A 24453-nucleotide genomic window follows, 5' to 3' on the forward strand; every position below is an offset into this window, starting at 1 on the left:
CAGTGCCTACCTTCTCCTGACTGAACACCACCGCATTAAAAAAAAAGAAAAAGTATCCTGGCACGCAGGCAAGAGAACTGTGTGAACACCACAAATAAATACAGAGGAGGTGAACCAAAACATGATTTATATTCTCCAAGGTAATCACGACAGATGAGACATCAGAAGAGCTAATGTTCTCTAAATTTAATTTTAGAAATGGAATAACTACACTTCGGGTAGGAACTGCGCCATAATAGAGCTGTGCTTGTAATACATACACATGCCCTATGGCTTCCTGAGGAAGAACTGCCCTGCATGTACATCAGCTTAGTGCCTTCCTACTCAGCACAGGCCCATTCTCCTATTCAGCCAGATACGTTCAGACATGGTATGGAGGCAACAGGGGTTTTGAGTGCCCTGTGTTTGCATGAGTCTCACTTACCAATCTGCTGTAGGTGGTAAAAGTGCCACAGCCTGCCTTACCCCAAAAAGGGATATTGTTGAGCTTTGGGATGAGAATTAAAAATCATTTCATAAGAACCAAACTCTTATGGTAAATGCCTGACCTTCGAAGATATACTGGAACTTGTGCTGCTGAAGGCTGGCGCTCATGGCTTCCTCGATAGCACTGATGTCCTTATTGAGCCGGACAACGAGGGGGTCATAGTCCATACTCTCCACGTTGGCGACGATGGCATAGTTCCCTTGTTTAGCCAGTGGGATCAGGTAGTGGAAGCAATGAACTCTGCGAGACAGAAATATTCCAATGCAACAACCCCAATGTTAAAATATCGGTGGATACGCAAAGTGTTGCCTCCTCATTTTCCCTCTAATGTTCAAGATACTAAAAAATAACAACAATTTTAAGAAATGGGTGGCTATGTCTGCATTAAATGCATTCTCCTCTTGCCATTGTCCCGTCTTGAGAGGTGAATACAAGGGACCATTCATTAACAGATTCAACCTACATCATCCCAGTAAAATGCCAAGTGTCTTTTCACAAGGTTCTCCGATCTCACACATGCTGGTTCAGCAGCACCTCAATACCGATGCTCAAATAAGAACTACTTCTACACACCATCAAGACCTAGTAACAGTTATAAATGGCAGGACAGAGCCAGGGGACATGAAACAATAATTAGCAGGCCAAGGTTGTGCCTATTCCCAAGCATTTAACACTATTGCAACTTTTTTCTTTTCTGTGCAGCTGCCTAGTAGGGTCATACGCAATGTGCTTGGGCATCATCCCTCCATCAAAGGAGAAATTCTGTACATTCAAATCACCTATCTGCAAAAAACTGGAATTATGAAATTTATCTCGAACTTATAGAGGAAATTGCTATATCCATCAAAGTCGATAACAAAGATTCTACTTTTGCAATTCCTGTGTTTCACCCACATCACTCAGTGGGGACAGGAGGTTGGTTGGGTTCTTCTGAATTTCACCTGTCAGGGAAACATGGCCAAATTACAGCCTGGGTGAAATATCCCTTGCATTCAAAGCATAGCTCAGCATCAGCACACTGAGACAGAAAGTTCACACCATACTGACCCAAGCAGCAGGGAGTTATGTTGTGGTGGGAGAAGCTGTGATGGTATGCCCTGGCTTTCATGTCCCCTGTCCTCCTGGAAAACATCCTTGAGGTGGCCTTCACAAGCAAGTTCAATTTAGGGCAATTCCAAGAGTAAAAATAAAACATCTTTTTATACTTTGCAGTGCCTGCTCCTATGTAATTCTACATAGGGGTTTTATAGGAAAATACCATAACAGACGTTAAGTGATCTAAAACTCCACGGTTATTTGTAACAAAATAATGTTAATGATCTGAATGTGCCAAAAGGCTTTGTTTAAGGAAGCAGATATAAATCCAAGGAGCAGCATCTCAGTGACTGCTGTCTTCAGGTTATGCCCACATGGTACTGAAGGAGAAGAAGCTGACACCAGGCTGGTGCCAACCTGCATCTGGCAAAGCTGTGAATGAACTGGGGGCCCTAAAGGGAGGAGAAAGGGGGGGATAACTGCATCATCTCAAATTAGCTTTGCTGTTTGGTGGTGTTTTCTTAGACTGCACCTGCAACAGCAAGAGGCCAGATGAATTCCCAGACTCTTTACAAATGTGCTCTGAGTGCCTGCTCAAAGCACAGGGTTTCTATGAATGAATACACATTGTACTATGCACCTTGGAAATGGCATTGATCGAGGGAACTGTTGTAGGAAGTTGCAGAGAAACCTGCTAGTAAAGGCTGTCAGAGGGACTGGGATTTTAATCTGTTACTGCAGGTGGCTGCAAATGCAGAGTGATGAATGTAAGGAAGCACCCATCCCGCTGGGCATTTTCGTGGGTTTAGTCTCTCTCTTTCTCAATCCTTTCCACCTGCTGCACAGAGTAACACGGTTTGGTGTATTTACAGCATCAAAGTGGGGCTCCTGTTAGAAGCACTAGACGAGGTGGGCAACAGTCTGCTCTAAAATGACATGAATTTTTTTTCCTGAATTACATTTGCACTTAATTTTGCTTAACCCAAATATGATGGAAAGCCACAGAGGACTGAGGCCAGAAACACCTTCAGGCTGATGCCCATACCAGGAATCCAGCTACCTTGGGCATCACCTCGTATTACACCACAGCTGGAAAACTGCTGCATTTCCATACGTTAACAATCTTTTCCTCAAATCCTTCAAAGCCCAGCTCATCTGTGATGCCTGCAATCAAGTGGCCAGCAGATGATGGATAGCAGGTTGAAGGACTGCTGACAATAACTAATGTGTATTTTTTTTTAAAGCTTCATACCAACTTCACCAGAGCTCTGCCTATGTAGACAAGGACACAATATGGCTCAGGATATGTCACAGCAGAACAAACTGATGATCCATCAAGTCTCATTGCCTGTCACTGGCACCCACTTCTATTTGATGCTTCAGAAAAAAGGGAAGCAATGAAAATACACCTGGCCGATTCAATGCGTAAGGGAAAAATGTCTTCCCATCCCCAGACTGGACAGTTGGCAGGCTGAAGAAAGGGATTTGCTGCCTTTGATCTTTGCATGTGAAGTCAGAGACATCATAAAATTATCCATCCCTTCAAAAAAATCAAGCTGGTTTCCCAGTTTCTGTTAATATTTGAAAAAGTAGTAAGAAAAGCTTCTATTTGCAACCCAAAGCATAGCGGCTAATAAATGTGCCTGTTACACCATTAAAACATCACTGTGTAATTTTCTAAGGACAAAGCCCCTCAAACCCCACATTCTTCCTAGTCTGTGACACATAAGACACAGACCTCCCTAGGAAATTCCACTTTCAGTATCCTGTCTTTGTTCCACATTTTGCCATCTGTGGTGATGGGATCTTGCATTTCTGGACTGACCTTTGATGCTACAGCAGGCAACTATATCTGTCTCAGATGCTGTAGTATGTACTCTGGACACAATCTTAACCCATAGCCTCCTGAGTGCACCTGCAATACTCAAGTTCAGGGCTTCTACCTGACTTCCAAATGCAGAACCAGCAGGCAGCGGTCAGCCATCTCTTGAAAAGACCTGGCCAGCTCACTCAAGGTTTGCAGAATCTGCTCGGATGCAGGAAGGTGCTCCATACTGGCATGGCTGTCCTGGCCAGGAGACATGGCTAGCAAGAGAAGATAGTATAAATCAGTGACATACTTCATCAATACTGCTCAGCTTTAGCAACCACAGCATCTTGTCTGTTTCCATCCTAAGTATGTGTTTTCTCCCACCTGTGGCTGAGCAATAAGGTCTACAATTTGGGAGTGTATGAAGAAACAAACTGCTTCTGCAATTGATTAAACTCCAAAGTGAATCTGAGGGGTTTAATCAACCACTAGAATACATTTGCTTGGGAAGATACTGGTCTGTGACGAGTATTTCTGTAGCTGTAGAATCCAGGAACATTTATCTTGCTTTGCTCAGAATAAGAACAGAGCTGCTCAGGAGCCAAAGCATGGCACCAACATGAAAGATGTCATTTTTGGTCACCATAGACATCCCATGTAATCTCAAGTGATGGTTGCCCCCATCCCTTCAGAGGCATCTGGGAGGCCTTCTTCATTCTTGTTAATAAAACACAGTTCTTAGGCATTTAAAAAGCAGGCAACACACGTGAGTTGGTCATGGACCAACTGTTTCCCTCCCATGAGACGTCTTTTAAAAAACCTTGAGTTTACCTCAACCATGCAAGCATCACCTCTCTTGGAGAGGTGTCAATGCAGCTATAACTCTGCAGCCTTCATCCCTTAATATTTTATCAAAGTGTTTGAACCCTGAACCGTCTCCCCTGCAACAAAAATTGCTGCCACTCGAGCTAAAGAAGCAGCTTCACTAACAAGATTAACACACTGTTATCATATATTCCGCCCTAATTAGAGAAATTGTATCCCAAATATCTGAGTTCAAGTCTATTCAAGCGACACTTCGGAAATGACTTCCTGCATAGGGTGATTAGCAATGTTTGAAATCAGGCAGCCCTGCTTAGACAACTTCTACTTGAATTAAATAATGAGACTGCAAGGGATCTCCTGGATCATCAAGTCCAGTCCCCGCAAGTCCTATGTCCCATGGCCTTGAGTATAAACTTGTGTGGCATATTAAATTTGTTCAGATTTCTACCCTTGCTGACTCCTTCAAAACATCACCTCCCTAACAGTGAAGTTCAAAGTCTGGGATTTAATTTCCAGCCTAAACTTATTCACGATGTTTCATAATTGGTTCTCCATACACCAGCATTATTCTTTGCCTTACAGAGTTCTCCATCTCTGACATCCCAACATAATTGATTAGGTTGGAAAAGACCTTCAACATCACTGAGTCTAACCGTTAACCCAGCACTGCCAAGCCCACCACCGAACCATGTCCCACACCCCACGTCTACACATCTTTTAAGTACTTCTAGGGATGGCGATTCCACCACTTCCCTGAGCAGCCTGTTCTGATGCCTGACAAAAGCAACTCTCTGCACCCCTTCTGGTTTCAATTAATTTGCCTTGAGCACAGGTAACCAGAACCGCATGCTGTGTTTGAGCTGTAACTGGTGCCACAAAGGGACTAGAGCTTTCCTGTCTCCCCTGGGAGTACTCTTTTGCTCTGCCGTATCTGCTTTTCTTATGGTTGCTTCACGTTTTCAGCTCGGAGTTGTTCTGTGATAAACCTGAACAATGGAGGTGTGTTATCTGCTGGCTTTAAGAAACATCTCTCTCACACTAATGTTATTACACGGTAAGCACTTAGCCAGATGCAAACGCAACTCTGCACAGAAAGGATTTGTACATCATCAAGGAACTGTTGACAATAAACTTTCATTTTGATGGAGACTGATTAAGTAAATGTCACTTGCTGCTGTTTGTACAGCCGAAGACCTGCTTTGAAAGAAGAACCTATGCCGAGCTTTGGACTCGCTCCTAAAATTAAATACACCCTCAGCTCTAGTCTGAAAGGAAAAAAGGCAAGAAAATGAGATAAAAAGCCCCAACCTATTTTGTGCAAAACAAACTGAAACAGAGGTAAACATACAAGACAGAACTGTACAGTTCTGCGTTGTTTGCGACAAAGCAAAAGGAAAAGATTGCACACAGCAAAGTACCTAATTGTGCATCTAAATGTACTGTGAATTAAACCAGCGAGAAGCATGCACGGGTGAAGCCATGTAAAACATGGCTCCTGGAAGTAGCCTCCTTCAGCAACTCCGCCACAATATTTATTAAATAATTTTTTTAACCAAGGAACACGGTAAAGAAACTCATAGCCTGGCAAATACTGCTGAAAATAATTAACTGGCCTGGAGCGTAAAAAAGAAATAAGGAGGGAAAGTGACAATCCACCCAGTGTGAATAACAAGGATGTCTCCTCCCTAGCACACCCTGACACTCCTCCAAGCCTCTCTACTCACTAAGGTCTCTCCCACAAAGAAAATGAAATCATCAGCGAGGGCATGATGGGCTTATTTACACAGCCTCTAATTTCCAGATAACGGTGTTAAGAAATGATCCTCGGAAGGCACTTTGGAAGAGCTGTTTGTCCAGCTGCCACCCACCTTCCAGCTGTGAGACCTCCAAGTGACATTTGTTTCCCTGGAGGGTAGCAGGACTTGTGGCTCAGGATCAGGTCTAGGCATGCTTATTTAGTCGCAGTAAGAGCAGGAAGCCTCACCTTTATTGGGGGGCTGGGGGGGGAATATATTTTTAGTCAAAAATCCTACATTTTGAGAAGTTTCTATCAGCCTCACTCTTGGAGATGGACTTGCTGCAAGAATCATCCCTCTTTGGCAGCGCTGGGGCTGCAGCCTCTGGTTTGATCATGCCAGCTCGCTCCAGTGATGCTTCTCTGCAAGCAGTGGAGATGGATGGACCCATTATCCAAAATGCAATAGTCAGCTAATTTCTGCAGTGGAGAGATACACGCACAATTTTTCTACTCTCCAGAATTAATTTATAGCAATTTAAGTGAAGCTGTAACTGTATTTGTCAGTGGAGATAAGAGGAGGAGGAGGGAGATGGGGACAATCTGCTCCTTATTTAAAGCCAGAGCACTGAAGTCCTTCTGGGTGTTCAGAACTGCTGTGGTGGGGAGGAGGGTCCATTGCTGGATCGGGGGGTGCATACCAATTTCTCCCATGCACTGTGAGGACACCAAAGTGTACTTTTGCTTTTCAAGACCAAAGGAAGCCTTTCAGAGCCCATCAATTTTCCTTTCTCCTTCTTTGGACATCCAGAAAGTATTCACAGCCAACAAGAATATCCCATTTCTTTTAAGTGTCACTCAAGACAGTTTTACTCCATCACCCCTGGCAACACAAACCCACAGAAGGAGCTGTAGCAGAAAAAAAAAAAAAAAAAAAAAAAAAAAAAATCAGAGCCTAAATTACTAAAAGGCCTTGAATAAAAAATGTAATTTGGAGCTGGCTTTGGAGCTGGCCAACGGGAGATCCTGCAGTGCACAGTTAACCCACCACAGCACACTCTGAGCTCTCTGCCCAAAGAGAGAGGTATTTCCGACCAAAATACTGGAAAAGCTAAACAGCAGATCAGCATCCATCCACTCTTCCCCTTCTGCTCCTTCATAACCTATTTACACCAAGTTGAACATGAGTGCTCCTGGCCAGCAAAATACCCAACAGCTGGGTAAGCAGTGGCCATCACCTTGCTCCCTTGGGCCTTATCATCTTGCAGCCTTAACAGATGAATTTCATTTGTCTTAAGTGAGCTTCCCATGACGCCGGATAACAGTTACGGTTTTGTTTGGGATTTCTTCTAGTTTGCTGTAAGCACAGCCAAGATATCTCACTCCAAGGAGAAGGAATGTTTCATTCCAGCAAACCTGAGAAAAATAAACTTAACACACTCGTTGTCACCAATGATTTCAATCATTTTGCAATTCAATGCTGCGCTGGTGCCTCTTGACAGATTGTGCCTTGTAAATCGATGGATGTAAATTACCAGACCTCTGGAATATTAAACAAAACCTGCCGCGTTGCCCATAAACAAACCTCTGTAACCAATCAAGGTCTACAATAGCACGTCTTGCCTGCTCCCTGCTTGAGCAGAGTGACTGCTAACAGATTTGAATGATTTAATAGCGCACAGAGAAAAATCAATCTAAGGTTACAGGCTCTGCCTTGGCTCTGGTGCAACCTGAACCTGAGAAATAAACCTCCAACATGCTCAGGCTTTGCATAGCACTATGCACATTTGCTTTACAGGGGAAATGGGAAAGGCTCACTGAGAAATTTTACAAGTCTGCTGGAGAAAAAAAACCTCCTATTTGGAAAAGACATGCAGTATGAAACGCTTGCGGTGCCCCACAGGTAACATTAGGGACCAGTTCACAGCTTTAAAAATTTTAATTTCTTACTCCCTTCCTCTCTAGAAGAGGAAACTCTACAAATAATTGTAAATACACACACAGAAAGGGAAATTTGTTATGGGTTACATGCTGGACCACACCTTTAGAGACTCAGGGTTAACTTTTCTCTCTGCTGGAGACTTCTCTGCAGATCTCATGCACTGCTTTCTCCTGTGCTTTAGTTCCTGGCATGTAAAACCTGGATAATGTGGTTTTATCCATCACTGCCATCCAAGCTGACTCTTGAGTTTCCACGTCTCCTGTTCCTACAGCTTTTAGCATCATGAGGTGATGATGCCACTGGGAGACAAAATCACTACTCTAACATCAACAAGAAAGAAGATTATCTGGTTATTTAAAGGAAAAAGCATTAGGTGAAGTTGGGCAGAATTAGATATGTGACTATGTGGGGTTTTTAAAGAGAGTTAGACTATGGCACTACAGTATGCATATTAGATACAACATGAAGGACTTATTTTGGTGAGATTTCTGAAGACAGACATATGCCAGGAGACCTCTGTCTTTCGAAACCACGCAGCAGAAGGAACCTAATATTTTTTAAAATAGGTCACCATGAAAAAAACACTTCTCTCTGTTAAACCACGGTGCGACAATCTGGGCCAGAACCAAGTAAAGGAAAGCTGCAGCTATAGTGATGCTGGTGAACAAGGGCTTTGTGAGGTGACAAGCAAGGGCTTTGCAAGGTGACAGGTACATTGCCAAGATGCCCACAGCCTCACTGCAAGTTGACACAAGTGGCATGGAGCATCGCCTCCATGTAGCTGTATGGGGATGGCTGCATTCAGCTGCAGGAGCTGGGAGGTATGTTAGAACTTGCTGGAGATTAAGAAGCCTAAATAACCAAAAAGAACCAGACAAAGCAAATCAACTCAAATGATTTTCTCTCTGTGGGGATAAATACCAGGACCCTGCTCTCAAGCCACTTTCCTTTTTTGTGGTTACATATCTTTCCTCCCACTTTGATCTCTCACCACTCTTGAGATGTTGTCTCGATCTAATTTAGAGCTTAAGCTCTCTGAGGAGCAGGGAACTTCTCTTTTTATCCTCTTGCAAAGCACTGTGCACACCTGTGGTGCTTGAGAAATAATGAACAACAACAACTATATGCAACCCATATGGCCACTTGGACTGGTTTCTCACTGCAGGAGTATTATTTGAAGCTCTAAGGCATAGATCACTCACTGCCTACCTCCAAATTGGTCTGTTTGGAGATCTCAGAGCTGCAGTTTTATAGAAAAGAGCTGGAATGAGCCATAAAATCTGGAACTGGATTTTGATTCTCCCAAAGTTCAAGAGATTCATTTCAGAGCTACAGGAATCGGGAACCAATGTTAGGTTTTGGGTTTGATATCCTCCCCCTTCCTTTTCAGAATTGTGAACCTTTGGGCCTCTTAGATATGGCTGAGTACTTAGAATATTTATGCAGATATTACTGCATTGCTCCTTTTACCTACACTGTTTTCTTTGTAAATTTTAAATATAGAGAAAAAAAAATCAATAAGAGCAATGACATCTCCCAAGACTTCCAAGATCATGGAATCATAGAATGGTCTGCACTGGAAGGGACCTTTAAAAGCCATCTAGTCCAACCTCAATGTATCTGGCACCTAACACTTTGATTTTTGATGTCAGCTGTCATCTTCACACAGGCTCCAAACTGGAAGGCAGTTCCCTAGCCCATGCTAGCCTAGCTGGCAAGGATGGTGACTGCACATCAGTGCTCTGACCTTCTGACTTCCACAGTGACTGGTAAGATTAACTCTTGAGTCCAAGACAAGCTTGTCTCTGTGGCCAGTTGTCTTTACAGACAAGTGCAGGACCCGACAAGCAGAGGTGATGACAGTCAGTGCCTACCTAAGCCAAGCACTGAGTCTCCCATGCAATAGCTGCAACCATCCTCCTTGACTCTGACCCCTGCAAAGCTCTTAGATGTGGAGAACGTTTATCATGCACATGCGGGCTGAGCGCACAGCTGACCATATCAATTGATAGAGAAACACAGGAGAGAACAGGGATTCTTGTTAAAACCAAACAAATGCCAAGAAAGGACATACTTTAAGAGGTCAGGATGTTTCTAACAAGAGATGGGAGAATGGAATTATCTAAATACTCAGCATTGGTCTGGCTCAACTTTTACTGGGATCAATGGCAAAACCACTCACTGGTGCTGTGAGGCAAAGGTATGCCAACACTGAAAGGACAAGCAGAAGTAAAGAGAAAACAAGCTCAGGAAGGGTTTCTCATTATTATTACTCATAGAAAATTACTAGTAATGAATCCTGTTCTTTAGTAGAGGCAACCAGGACTGTATGGGAAGATAACTTAAGGAAGGGATTTTCCCTTGCAAATCTTGAGGTTCTGAGGAGGATGGAGAAGGAAGGAGAACTTCTGACCAAAATCTGTGAAAGGCAAGACATAACTGAAGGCTGACATTAGGAGCTTCCTTCCATGCCTCTCTGCCCATCACTCTGTGTTAAAATTCCAGTGTGGGAGAGGGGACAAGGCAGCATGCTGGAAAAAAGCATCATGACCCCATTTGCGATGAGTGGTGATAAGCAGGCTGGGTTGCAGTCTCCATCAGTTCGGTAAACACTAATGATGAGGAGAGCACAGACTGTCGCTGGTGATAAAGAACAGGCTAAACACTCTATTAGTTTTTCATTTTGTGAATTAATGTTTTTTATGGCGTGTGTACACTCGCTAGTTAATGAATTGTCTCGTTAGAGCTGCCTGTGGAGTTTCTGGTCTGCCTCTGCTGGCAGGCATAAATTTCACAAGAAAATTAGCACTTTTAAAAAGGCAATAACTCCTCTAAAAGTGGTTTGTTTTCCATTACTTTTTGCAAATATGCAGCCTCAGGAAAAGGATTATCAGGGGGAACAAAGGTGTCTCCGAGCTAGAGGGGTAGGGAAGAAGTATGGTGGGAGGTTCTAGCTCTATCGTACGATAAGCCACTGGAAGGTCTGGTTGCTCAACACTTTTCTTTAAGCACTTTGCATTCAGGTCTGGAAAAAATCTGAATGTAAACAAAAAGAATGCACAACCTCTTGGTTCATTTATAAAACTCTGAAGAGCAGGTTTTCTTCACTGAAGGATGCAAAATTGTGCAGGTGCAGCTAAGAGCAGGAGAGCTGTCACAGTTGACGACTTTCAGTCTGGAAGGATCACTTCGGCAAGTCCAGAGTTTGCTGTTTCAGTGCTTCTCAACTGCAAAAACTATTCTGTGTTAAATTTTTCTGGTTTTACTTATTTATAAGGTAACTTTCCCCTTCCTACTTCTCTCAGAAATATTATTTCTTGGTCTGAATTCTATTAGCTCAGAAGTGACTTGATTTAGAAAGCTTAGTAAAAACCATACATCTGCAATGGAAAGTGTTTTTTGCCTGTTCAGTGTTTCCCACCCTTCTCTGTGCTTGGTCAGCCAGAATTAGCCACATGCTTCACCTAATTTTCATTAAAGATGGCAAAACCACAGCTTCAGCGAAGTCAACGGAGACACTTCCATCAATCGACACAGAGCCAAACTGATTTCTTTACCCATTTGTCACTAGTTTCAATAGGCAGAGAAGACCTTTTATAAACTGTCAACATTTGTGAATGAATGAGCAAAACTGAATGGAAGGAAAACAGAAAACCTGAAGGCCAGATGCTTTGTTCAAGGCAGTGTTTCCTCAGAGCTGATGGAGATAATTTTAGCTCAACTGTTAATAAAGAATGCTTCGCAGCATTCAGCATAAACATGTACGTATCATCAAAATAATGATACTTTAATGGTATCTGACTCAGAGCACGCTGGCTGTGCCATTAACTCACTGGCGAGCACTAAGCAGGAATGCTGGGCATTTGTGAAAACTAGAGAAAAATCCACATAATGTGAATCGAGGCAGAGGGAAACAACAGGCATTTATGTACTGACTTCACGGAAGACTCTCTACACTGCTCTTAGGATGTGTCCTACGTGAATTAAAATGATTAATTTTTTGGCAGCTAAACACATAAGGACGATGAGCTTTGGCCACATGCTTGGATTAATATTAAATAAGTCCCCAAACCTACAAAGAGCTGTCAACCTGCACATAAGGCTTCCTCAGAAACAGAAAAGAAAAATCAGTGATTGGTATTAGAATACTTACAAAGCAGCATAACTGAACCTGGAACTAGAAAGTGAGGGATCAAGATGTTTTAAGGGAGGGATCAACTGAGCCAAGAAAGGGAGTGATGCTTAAAATCATCCGAGATTCCACTTAATTTCCCTTGCACACACAAGCATAAATTTAACTTCTTCCTTTCTTTCCTCAGAGTCCTCCATTGAGGCGGTATTGAGCTGCACCTTGGCAATAAATGCCCTCAAAACATCATTGCACAATTTCTCTGGGTAGACATCCAAAGAGGGACATATTCCCCAGGGACTTAAAACTCCCAGTCTACTGGACTTGCCAGAAGAGCAAGGAACAGTAGTCCTGAAGTCCTGAAATCAGTGTCCTGATGCCCAGGAGCAAAACTGCTCTTCTTTGCAAGAGGCGGAGACAAGGTAAAGAAAGGTACTGAAAATAAATACAGTTCAGCAGAAACCTTAAGGATCCCTTTTTTTGACTGTTGACAATTAGATAAAAGTGTTTTGGGGGCTCTTTGTTTTTAATAGATCGGTTTGCAAAGCAAGAAGAGGAGCAGCAGAGAGGCTTGTGCTGGAAGACAAACAAGAATGAATGAGCCTTGTCCAGAAGGATATAGACGGAAGTGTCAATATGAATACCCATGGGAACAACAAAGGGTTTTCAAATGTAGGCTGAAGGATGGGAAACACACAGAATCTACTCACAGGAAAAGAGACAAGCACAGAGATGACCTTAATGTCAGCAGGAACATCAGTTACATTTTGCATCAGCTGCATCAGACTCACAGTCTGACTTCTCCACAACTTCTGCTTATTTACTATTATGTGTCCCTGCGCATGGCAGGGGGGTTGGGAGTAGGTCCCTTGCCTTTAAGGTCCCTTCCAACCCAAATGATTCTGTGATTCTGTGATTTTCAAGAGTCACTTCCCCCAAGTCCCACACAAATACAGAATGACCCTATAGCCCATGCACCGTGGAGAATTGACTCACTGGTGACATCAATGATTGACCATTTTGGGCCCGCTCACCGAGTTTTGAAAATGATTTTGCCCCTTCCCCAGTGTGGTAAGCCATCACCTCTAACAAACCAAAGAGAGGCAGGTGGACTTACTGCTATTAATCTTTGACACCAATGAGTCATTTTCTTCAGAAGAGATCCTAACACATTGAACCAACTGGAGTGGAGAGCAAGCTCTTTGGAGTTATTTCCAGAAAAACCTTGATTTGCTGGTATTACTCGTGAGGGTTCCTCATTGTAAAATGGTTTGAAAGCACTGCTAATTAGGTCACTTATTTACATGACAGTCCCCTGCGTTTAAGGCTGGTGGGTGGGAGGAAAGAAAGATGGAACAAGAGTAATTAGTGTAATCATGACGATAAGCTAAGTGCTGACCCCACAGCACCAGATCAATACTGGGATTGCATCACGGTGGTGTGCCTATTCTGTGAGATAAAGAACCATAAATGCTGAGCATCCAGATCAGGAAAACAACATCTCATTTTCTAACCATTAAATATTTGATGTAAAGCATTGAGGCTGGGGAAAGCTGCAACCACTAATCCATAAGAACAGCTTCACTGCAGACATTCAAGGAAAAAAAAAAGGCGCTGAAAGGCACTAGGAGATCACTTTGACAAGAAAACAAGAGCTTTCAGTTGTCTGATGACTGTATGGTTTCAGTCCCTGAGATTCAGTAAAGCAGACCCATTTTTTTTTTTTTTTTGCCAAAGTTATTAAAAAAAATCTCTTAATACTCAGGTTGCCAAAACAGCTATTTTGTCTTCACAAGGTTAGCAGTTTTCTGCTGGTCTTGAAGGTTAGTCTTAACACTTTGCTGTCCCAAATAAATTTTCCATGGTTTCAATACTCCAAAACCCAACTCAGCTAAGACGGTACCAGCTGGACTCTCGTCTGCGGCCTAAATAGCTCTGCTCAGATCCTGGTCAGCTTCAGCTGGTGTTAAGAGACCAACAGACACAGCTTTGCTTTTGGATTCAAGACAATTTTGCTGAATTAGCACTTAAGAGGGGAAAAAAATAATCCCATTTTGATATCTTGGGTCAATCCATTCAATCTGGAGGCTCTCTGGGAGAAAACACATCCAACAGTATTGCTGATAGAGGTTTTATGAGCCTTTTATCAATGAACCCAAGAGCCAAGTCAAGATATCCATGGATATTTAATATTCCCTCTCAAAAGTCTTCTGAAAGGCCTCTGCACTCTGACACTGGTTCCCCCATTAGGCTTTTACCATTCAGTATGGAATGACACCAGGTGACATGATGCATCTGCTGAACACATGGTCTAAATATTAGCTAGGAGTCTCCAGCCTGTTTGTAGCAGCTTTAACATAAATATGAGTACATTTATAGCTTCTATCAAAACTACAAATGGCAATTAGTCAGCAGGTGATCACAGATGGTTTGGTTTGGACTTCACAGGTCCACATTTTACTGTGGCTGAGGATGACAAAGCTTTCCTGTCGTTGCTCAAGGGGAGTCCCACCTGGGGAAATACATGACTCGAGGCAGGTATCTCATTTCTTGATTCAAAACCAGCCCCAAGCACGCATGGGCAATGGTGGGATTTGTAGCAGCGAGGAGATGACATTGGTCATCTCTGCAGCATCCCAGAGATGTCAATGCAGGAACAGGCTGAGCTGTGGGACTGACCAGAGGGAGCTGTGTGGATATGAGTCACAGCACTGCGGATAAGATGGCCAAGAAGATCTTTTCCTTTTGGCTTCCTGTGGTTCTCCTCCAAACCAGCTATATCTGAATGAAGGTGTCCAAATTGTTTTGCACCAGCCGTTCCCAGACCAAATTAATACACTCTAGCCAGGTGCAGGGCTTGACATCCTGACCTTACTGCAGGACTACCCACATTCATGTGAACTTGTGGCAAACTCGGGATGGATGGGGTGAACTTGCGTTCACCTGTAAAACACATCGTAGACACAAACTGAGTTAATATGATCCTGATCAAACAGTTTGCAAGGCAGAGGTGGGAAGGATCACCCCAGGACACCAGATCTCCAATCAATGTGTGCACAGCTATAACATGGAAAAAGACATTATGGATAATCATACTATGAATGTTCAGAGCACCTAAGAAGGGGATCTGACTATGTTTTGAGCATTTGCAGAAGAGCACCAACTGTTCTGTTAGTGGAACAGGAAAAAAAGCATTGGAAAATTTAAGCAGCTAAAATGGAAAGCTGTCATTTAGACTAAGTTATATTGAAGCAACAGATAACCATCAAATAATACAAGCACTCACGATTTATCTTTTAAAAGTTATTGGCAGATGTTTTGCATTTGTTAGAAATTTGCAGCTTTTCCTGTTTTAGAAAGACATTTACTTTTGTTGCAATAATAAAGCAACAGCATTCACTAAGTCCTTCTCCTGCGTGAGGTCAGGCACATGTTGATCATCTTTAATCTGGCTTTTAAACAAGGTTCTCTATTAATAGATCTCTACAAAAAAAGTTCCCCATGAGCAATCAATACAGCAAGACGTGTTACAAGTTCAGTGACAGAAAAAAACCCCAAGCTCCAGCTTGAAGTATAGCCCCATTTCAGAGCTGAATTCAGTTCATTAGAAACACTGGGGTTAAACACAAAGACCCATCTAAGTTCACCACCGCTGTGTGGCCTGACTACAAAATGAAAGGCATCAATTTTACCACTGCATTGAGCCTGATTTTCATTTGTACCGAGACCCCTTTACACCACTCTGTCAGCAGAAAGGGGCCTTAAAGTGACAGTAAATTATAGCTCCTTTACTCTGGCAAAGTGGTATAAAGGGGCTCCGCCATCAATTTAAAAAGGCATCGCTTTCTTGAGTGTTGCAGGATGCTTTCTATTAGCCATCAAAGCCTTTTTTAGTATGAGGAGGCTTACAAAGCCAGGCAAAAGGGGATGCTGACCCTCAGGCTGCAAAGTGGTCCAGGATAGTCTTATCCCATAATGGCCTTCACTAACCTTTTCAAAGTATTTTGAGATCCATGGTCAGAAAATGTGATGCAAATTCTCAGCATTAGCATTAATAAGAGCCAGCCAGTGACAGATTGCTGCAGTATTTGTTAAAAAACTGTAGTACAAACCTTCCGCTGCCATCCCCACCCCCCTCCGATTTTGAAGTTGTAGCTTATCCAAACTGCTGCAAATCTGGAGGTGAAGCGCTGCTCATCTGTAGAAGAAGTGGTGAAGGTATCTTCCATTGCTCTTTGATTCTAGGGTGAAAGCATCCCTGAACAGTAGAAAATAACCTGCTTTGGAAACACCCTGGATAAAGAAGTTAAGAAGCTGTACCTTTTAGATACTTCAGAAGGGGCAAACTGTCTCTGCACACGCTGCAATGCCCCTAAATAAATCTCCTCATTTTATAACATCTTAAATAAACACACAGATCGAACAGCACCCTGATGGTGTTTGTAACTAGACCCAGCTGCCAGGAAAGAGCCACGCTCTTTTTGCAACGTAAACAGATGAAGCCGATGGCTCCTAAGCTTTATTGTTGATGTCATTGTGATTTTACTTCTCAGCACTTCTGCAATTAAATCTGCCTGGTTTGCAACCCCACATGAGATTGAGGCCTCTAATTTGGAAATCACAGGATTACAGTACGATGTGGCAGTGGGAATTAAGAGCGCTACCAAAAATCATTGAGTTCCTGGGTAAAGCTTGTGCCCGTAACAAACTCCACGCTGGCTTTTTGTATGGTGCACAGTATGATTTCAATTGCTCAGATGGGTGACAAAAAGAAAGATAAGAATCCAATGGGAACGGACTTCCTTGGGAAGAACAAGAGTGATTTATCTCTCAATCTGCATATTGGCACCTGCATCACTTTGACATATTGACATCACTTAAACACCCTATTTACAGCTGCCACAGTGGGATTGGTGGCAGAGGCAGGGGCAGGAAGGCCATGGCCCTGCCTGGAGCTGTCTCTCCACCCCTCCTGGAATATGGCTCGTGTGAAAAGGGGAGGGAGAACTGGAAAGTCATGGTGTGCCAATGGTCTGTGCCAACCCCCCTTTGAAAAGGGAGCGTGGCATTTCCACATTTCTCATTAAACCCGCATGCAGCTGGCTTAACCAAACACCGTAATTAGCTCAGTGTCTAATGCAAATCACCAGAGCGGAGACTCAGCTCTGCCAGTGAGCAATTGCAGTTCGTGTCTGTGGAGTGACAAGCAGGTAGCACAGAAACAGCTTCATCCTGTTTATTTTGCTGTGGGTACAGCTTTGCTGACAGCAGCAGGGTTAAGATGTCCTCAAGGGCATGGCAGTCCCAGCGATGGGGTGAGCCCTCCGGAGAAGGTCTCCCATGCATCTCCTCTACTCCTGAGGTGCTTCCCCATAGGGAGGCAGGGTTGAGCTGCAGAGGTTAATTCCAAATGTGTACTTAGATTTTTCCTCAATTACTGAGAGTTTAACTTCTATTTTCTGCCACTGCAGACACAGGATAAGCCTGTTGTCTCGTTGAAGCCAGGTTTGTGTCAAAGACTTTGAATCTTTGCTTTCTAAGGAATCTTTGCTCCAGTGCCAACTTCCAAGGGAGACTAGGGGACAGGGAGGAGCTGGTATTGAAAGTCAAGAGCTGTCACAACTGACAAAGAAATCATTGGTTTAGGTCTGGTTTTAAAAAACAGCATGTTTTGAATCCTTCATGCTTTTGAAGCTCTTCTTCAAGAAAAAGGGTAAGCATGCATGCATGTGTGTGGTTTTCAGATACAGAAAGGTGCTCACCCAACTGCATGAATTCAGGACCTGGGGTGCTCAAAAAGCCAACAAACAGCCCACAATAAAAACACTCAAGAGTTTGTTTCCTGGGCCTTGATATCAATACCCCCCTGACCCAATGCTTCCTCTCAGGAGGCTTCTTGATGCACCTCCTTACTCTGACTAAATATTGAGCCTCAGGATCCATTTCTAAAAAGATTTTCTTTTCCTGGAGAAGACAATGACAGAGGAGGAGTCGTCTTTCTTGACACTATTGCTGGAGTCCTATTTTTCTAGATAAAACTGTTGAGGTACTAAAATGGTATTATTCTTCATCAAGGACAAGAAAGAGAAAGCACACGCAGCAAGTGAACATGGTACACTGAGCACATCTTTGGGTGGATACAAGAGTATCTACTGATCTATAAACATATGTGGACACATGGTACACATACAAAAGCTTTCTTACAGTAAGCCATCTAGAAGAGATAGACAATTGTGGTTTATGTCAGGCTATGAGAAAGTAATTTCAAACTCAATGTTTAAGCCAGCCAGTCATTAAGTGCTGACTACAACAACCTGGAAGTCACAAGATGCCAGCAGCTGGCGGAATTTGAAAGGTTATCCACAACTCAGTAAGCTAATGGCTAATCTTTCACCTTCCTACCTACACACAGCATGCAACCATCTTAAAAATGTAAAGAACGTCCCAACTCCTTCATTGTGAATAATAATTCCTTCTTTGTAAAATATTCAGAGGGCTTCAGAAGGCTGAAGCTCTGGCAAGGGAATATCTGCATATAACAAGGCAGAGAAGCAGGAGAGGAAGAGAAGAGGAAACCCTTCTTCCATTTTCATATAAAAACGATTTAAAATTTACTTGACTTCCTCAGTTAATTTGTCTTCTTCCAGAAACTTTAATCCTTCAATGCTTATTGTTAAAAAGAAGTTTATATTCCCTCAAAAGACAAGAGCAAAAGAAAATGACTTTGTCATATCTGACTGGTTTGGAAAATATAAAATCCAATTCTGAAGGAGTGCAGATAAGGGAAGAGCTATGGAAGAGTCATCAGCTTAGCAAACACTAAATAATGAAGAATGCAGAGACTGCCCAGCATGATAAAACACTCTATTAGCAAGACTGTTTTTAAATGAGTGATGATTGTGGCACATTCACAGCAAAAGGTTATTGAATTTTTATCTCTAGGAAGGGGACAATTGACAACCTAACCAAAAAGCCACCAACAGGTAGTCCCCTTTTAAGGATTTCCCAAAACATGTCCATATTTGCCCAACTCCACCCTGTGGTTTCTGAATAGCTCTAGCTATGCTATTATATATGCTATAAAGTTGGTTTACAGCCAAGGAAGCTTTGCTGGAAAAGCTACCGACTTTCTACAGAAAAGAATACAGGGCCACCACCACTATGTCATGGACTTGTTGGAGATTACGGTATTTCTGGCACTGCACAGAAAATTCTCATCCCAGTCACTCACCAAGTGCTTTGATGATGCCCTGAGTGGAAGCAAGATTTAATCTCAAGTTGCTGGGACAGAACAGAGAAACAAACAATCAAAGATCTGGATGTGAGTTCTCATCATGCATTGGCCAACATGTGGTAAGCACGGAAGATAAACCCCCACCACGGCTAACAGTTAATGCGGTCAGTGCTCTTGTTCAAGAACAGACACTTCAATGTAGCATCAAGTCCAAGGAGAAAAACAAAGCAGAAGACAAGTTGCTCAAAGGAATGTAACAATTGCCATCTGCCCAAAGTCAGCCACCCAAAAAGCGAGCTGGGTGACTAATGGCCCGTTGACTTGCACATGATGAACCATGGATTCGAGCTGCATTGAACCAGAATGCTTGGGTTTCAGGTGGGCATGTCTTAAAAAAAAAAAGCTGGCTCCATTGACAATGATGTGAATCTGAGTTTGGTGAGCTTCAGCATGTGGCACAGCCTCCCTTTATTTAGCGTTACTTTAGGTCAGTTATTTCCCTTTCTCCCTCCCCCAATGCTCATTAACATGCTGTGGCTTCCAGCAATGACATGCTCAGAAATTCAGATGATCAAACCACAACAGAAAACAAGTCACCATACGACAGATGAATGTTATGGCATTAACATTGTATGAATCTTTGAAACAATAGGTAGATGTAATTTTTCCTCCTCTCAGCGCAGTCCAAGCACATTTGCATTGCTCTCATCCTCCTGCCCAGGTGGGATGGAAAGAGACATCTCATCTCATTTTTCCTCTGTTGTTTACTCTTCATATTCTTCCCCAAAAGAATTGCACTCCCCTGTACATCACTGTAGCTTGCTGGATTTGTAAATACATCTGACTTATACCACCACCTCTGCCCCACGGCATCACTTTTTACTTCTCCCATATAGATTGCAGTCAGCTCTATTGATGTTCCATTTATGAGATATATTCCACCAGGTTTCATTTATAACCATGAGGTCAAAAGCCTCTATCATTTCCTAACATTGCACGTTCTTCCTCTTGTTTCAGATACTCCTGGCACTTGTGTACAGACATTTTAGTGCATTGGTATAAAGTTATTACAAAGGAAGATGATTTTTTATTGTCAGGAGGATGCTGCCAAGTGAAATATTACACTTCGTACTTTTATGTTTATTCACTGCTGCACGTAACGTCCTCTCAGAAGCCTGAAAGTCATACTCATGCCCTTTAATGTTTGGCAAAATTGATTTATTAAAAAAATTGAGTTTCAACCAGAACTGAAATTATAAATGATGTTTCTATTTTTAACAACTTTGACTGTCAGAGCACAATGCCTCAGCCCCAAGAACTCTCCCAGTAACTGAAGTTCTGTGAATAAATATTTGGCTACTGAACTTTGATAGCATTTTCCATTTGCCTTTGTTTTCTTTTCTTTTATTTCTTTTAATCTTCTAAAGTACACTCTGTGAGACCACAGTAATTCTTCTTGTCACTCAGGTATTGAGAACTCAAAGTATGGGTTACAGGAATATTGAAGTTACCTGTAGTATTCTGGGTCTTAAATTGTTAGCTGATTGTATAATCTTATTGATCCTTTTGGATCTTGGCAAACTGGTTGTGGTCATCTGGAGTAAGGAGTTTAAAGGTCCTGCTCTAAAGCAGAGTTATAAGCCATAGGAAAGGTTGTCAGTCAACCAGAGATGCTCTGCTGTTGAAGGACAATTAGTTTAATGGACATATAACACTACAACTTTAGCACTAGAAAATTTCCCCCATCACTTCCCAGAAAAGGCAGGAATGCTGTGCATCCTCACCGCATCCCCATGTGTCTTGGGATCCTACCAAGCTGTGCGGACTTTTTTATGCAATGCTTTTCTTCTCCTCTGCTCCTCATCTACAACGAAGTGTAGATGCCTCCTTCCACACCCCAGGCAGCTGCATTTAATATAACCCCTCAACAACAGGGGATGTTCAATATTTGTAAAACACAGTATTTTATTACAGGGATCTAGGGTAATACGAAGTGCTCTAACAAATGCATGGTCACCTCCCCAGCTTCAGCCTGTGACACAGGACAGCTACTGGCAACGTCTGGGTAGGCAGGTGAGACCTAGACTCCCGGTCCTCGGAAAAGCTTAACCCCATGTCAGCTGAGCTATAGGTGACCCCTTGCAAATTAGTAACAGTGGAAAAGTGTCAGTGGAAAGCAGCAGAGCTGAGATCTGTTTATGCCGAGCTCTACTTCAGGGGCACAGCCACAGCCCTCCTCTGAACGTGACTCTGTGCTGACAACACCAATGACAGTGATAAGAAGAGAAGCAACACTAATCATGTCTCTATCACTTTCCAGACAGAAAAAAAAAATAATCACTATTCCCTGGGGGATGGAGCGAAAGCTGAAGCACAGAGAAGTGAAATGATCTCACAAAAGTAGTGCGGGCAATCCTTGACAGCCAGGAGCAGAAGTGGGGTCTCCAGGCTCCCCTGTCTTTGCCCTCTTGGCACTTCAGTTCACTGAGGGTTACTTCTGCCTTTGCAGGCTGAGCATTGGTGCCCTAGTGCCATGCATGTTAGGGCATTCCTCATTAAAAGCTGTTCAGCTTCTCTACTGAATTTATAATACACATATATTTTTAAATATTAAGCGAATTAGCGATTCTTTAAAGAAAACAAAACCTGTCTTGGCACTGATACCTTCTCCTGTACAATGTCATTAGCAGGGACAGCTGAAAAGCTCAAACACTGAAAGACCCTTCAGAGCTTATGCTAGAAGTGATGCTCCTGGCACCCTCATATGGTACCCACCACAGCCTGAGTAGATGTCACACCACAGCATTTACTATGAAGAAAGGAATGAAGCTGCTTTGCTTTCTATTCTCTTTGACATAAACCCATTTTGAAATCAAGAACAAAGATGCCCATCTCCACTAAAATTGCATATTTATGCTGGTTCTCATTTATAAGACAAAGGTTCTCCTATGGGAGCTACTTACTCTGGGAGGCTGATAGGTTGGAAAAGGCTGCCTTGGTGCGACCTGCTAACCACTCCAGGCTCTCGTGCATGTTGGCCAAGGCCTTCAGGTCACTGACGTCCCGCAGGATCTCCTGCTGAGGGATGAGTTTATCTCCCAGGTTGCCAATGAGAACTTCTGATTCTTTGCCGAAAGCAGCCCTGAAATGCAAACCAAAGCCACCCTCAGAAATACAGCACGAGACAGCAAGGGAGAGACATCAGTTACACCACGGAGAAGGTCAAACCAGCCAATGTAGAACTGTTCCAGTGTGGGGTCTCAAGAATGTTGTCTGGAGGAGTTTTTGAAGTTTTGTTACTGTGAATGAGACCTCTGTCTCAGGGATGTTTTTTCCTGTCCTTCTCCTTGCACTTACAATCTCTGAATTTCACCTCATTCCTCACAGTTACAAACTTCATCTCAGTCAACTCCCACACCTCTTACCCCCACCCAGCATTTACACCTTGCTGAGACATGCAGGTGCTTTCTCTGTCTCCCTGGGATATGTATAAAGAACACACATGCAGTTCTTTTAACCTTTCCTCAAAAATGAACTTTTCAACCTCTGATTCATTTTTCTTTCACACATCTATCAAAAGAAATCTGTAAAACCTGATGGGTTATCATGACAAAGTGACAAATGGTTTTGCGTATCAGTCCTTGCATTATTTTACCTGCATAGACACAGCACCTGGTGAAAAAAGATGACCAAGACAAACGTGTTCACTGAAAAAACAAAGGTGTTTACCGAAAAGCCGAAAAAAGTTCTTTCAAGGTGTGTAACTGCGCACTCCACTGTTATGTTCTATCTTTGCCTTCAGATTTTACTTTCCCAACACTTGTCTTCATGGAGAACATAGTTAGTTATGTCCTATTTGCAAGGCAAATATTCTTATTGCTTTTGCAGGTGAAAGAGGAGACTCTGGCATGACTTTTTGTGTACCATTAGGATCGAGAAAATCAGGACACGGTTTCTACATCTAATTACAACAGCTCCTGGCTGGAACCAAGTGCATTTCGTTGAAAGACTCTAAGTGATGGCACATTTACCGTGGTCCTCAGTACACTCTTCCCATCATTAGCTGCTCTTTTTGTTATGAATTTGCATTCCACTTTTCATTCAACTTTGCAAATCTCCACTTCCTGTCATTAGCTCTTTTATGAACTTACAATGAGGAATCATGCTGCTGAGCATAATAGCTGCAACGAGCTGCAGCAAAATAATCCCATCAGTGGCATTTTATATACTATCTAAGCAGTTTTATTGCCAGCATGTCCCTGGGACTTCACTGTCACTTCAGAAAAAAATATATAAATGAACCAACCCTGAAATGGTTTTAAATTGCTCAATTGAATTCATTAAAGGCAAAAGACAAAAATAGCCTTCATTAAAAAAATCTCTTCGAGGATTTTCTTCTGCTGACAATAAAAAATATGCTGCCTTAGGCTGTAACCCGCATACTGCGGTTTGGGAGGAATCCTTATCTGTTGGCTGTGTCAGGACTGAGACACAGAAACATTTCCAACTCCAGTGGAGTATGCAGTGGTAGTTCAGCTGTTCTTCCTCTCCATAAGACAGGGTTAATTTTGATCAATACTGGCTACTGGAAATACATTAAATCCTTTCTGAACTTCAGGAAAGCCCTTAACAAGCTTCCCTGACCAGGCATTTCTTGGACAGTCGTAAGAGGCTACAAAGATTTGGGGAGTAAGGACAGTTGAGTGACCCATCTGAAGTCCAAATGGACGGTTGAAGGTGAATACAGGGTTGAAGCAGGTGGACAAGATCATGGCCAGGCTAGACCATTTTTTTTCCCCAGCAAAATATGATCATTCTTCCAAGTAAAACACATTATTGACTTCTACAGCAAAAATGAAACACCTCACTTTGCTTTACCCACCTATAAACACTCGGATACCCTCATCTGTTCCCGTGGAGCAGAAGACATTTCACAGAAATGTTTTTTCCCTTCCAACCAAAACACTCCTGTTGACTTAAGACTACCAAATCTCTCTGGCAACTGCATCCATCACTTGGAAAAGTAACAAATGAAACATTTGGTGAATTTCTACCTTCATTAACATGGCTTTCCAATACAAAATGCCGTAAAAAAAGCATTTTTTTGGGAACCACAATTTGAGAGCTGTTCAGTGAGGAGTCACTACCACTCTGCTGCCCACAACTGTGATTACAAATTCAGTTTTATTGCGGGGAAAGCTCTTCTGCCTTCCCACATGCAAAGAGAAACAGTTTTGGCACTGCTTTGGATGGATA

At 42.7% G+C, this 24453-nt stretch overlaps 1 protein-coding gene across 1 annotated transcript in view; it reads right to left on the reverse strand.

The window, feature by feature from the left end:
- EXOC4 (exocyst complex component 4) overlaps positions 1-24453 on the reverse strand; it is a 413600-nt gene that overhangs the window by 30843 nt on the left and 358304 nt on the right. The window contains exons 14-16 of the mRNA XM_040594462.1: positions 22161-22339; positions 3466-3607; positions 549-727 (exon numbers count right to left, since the gene is read on the reverse strand). Coding sequence (XP_040450396.1) covers positions 549-727; positions 3466-3607; positions 22161-22339 — 500 coding nt within the window. The remainder of the gene's footprint in view (positions 1-548; positions 728-3465; positions 3608-22160; positions 22340-24453) is intronic.

The sequence above is a fragment of the Falco naumanni genome, chromosome 5 (genome assembly GCF_017639655.2).
Source record: "Falco naumanni isolate bFalNau1 chromosome 5, bFalNau1.pat, whole genome shotgun sequence".
Classification (NCBI taxonomy): Eukaryota; Metazoa; Chordata; class Aves; order Falconiformes; family Falconidae; genus Falco; species Falco naumanni.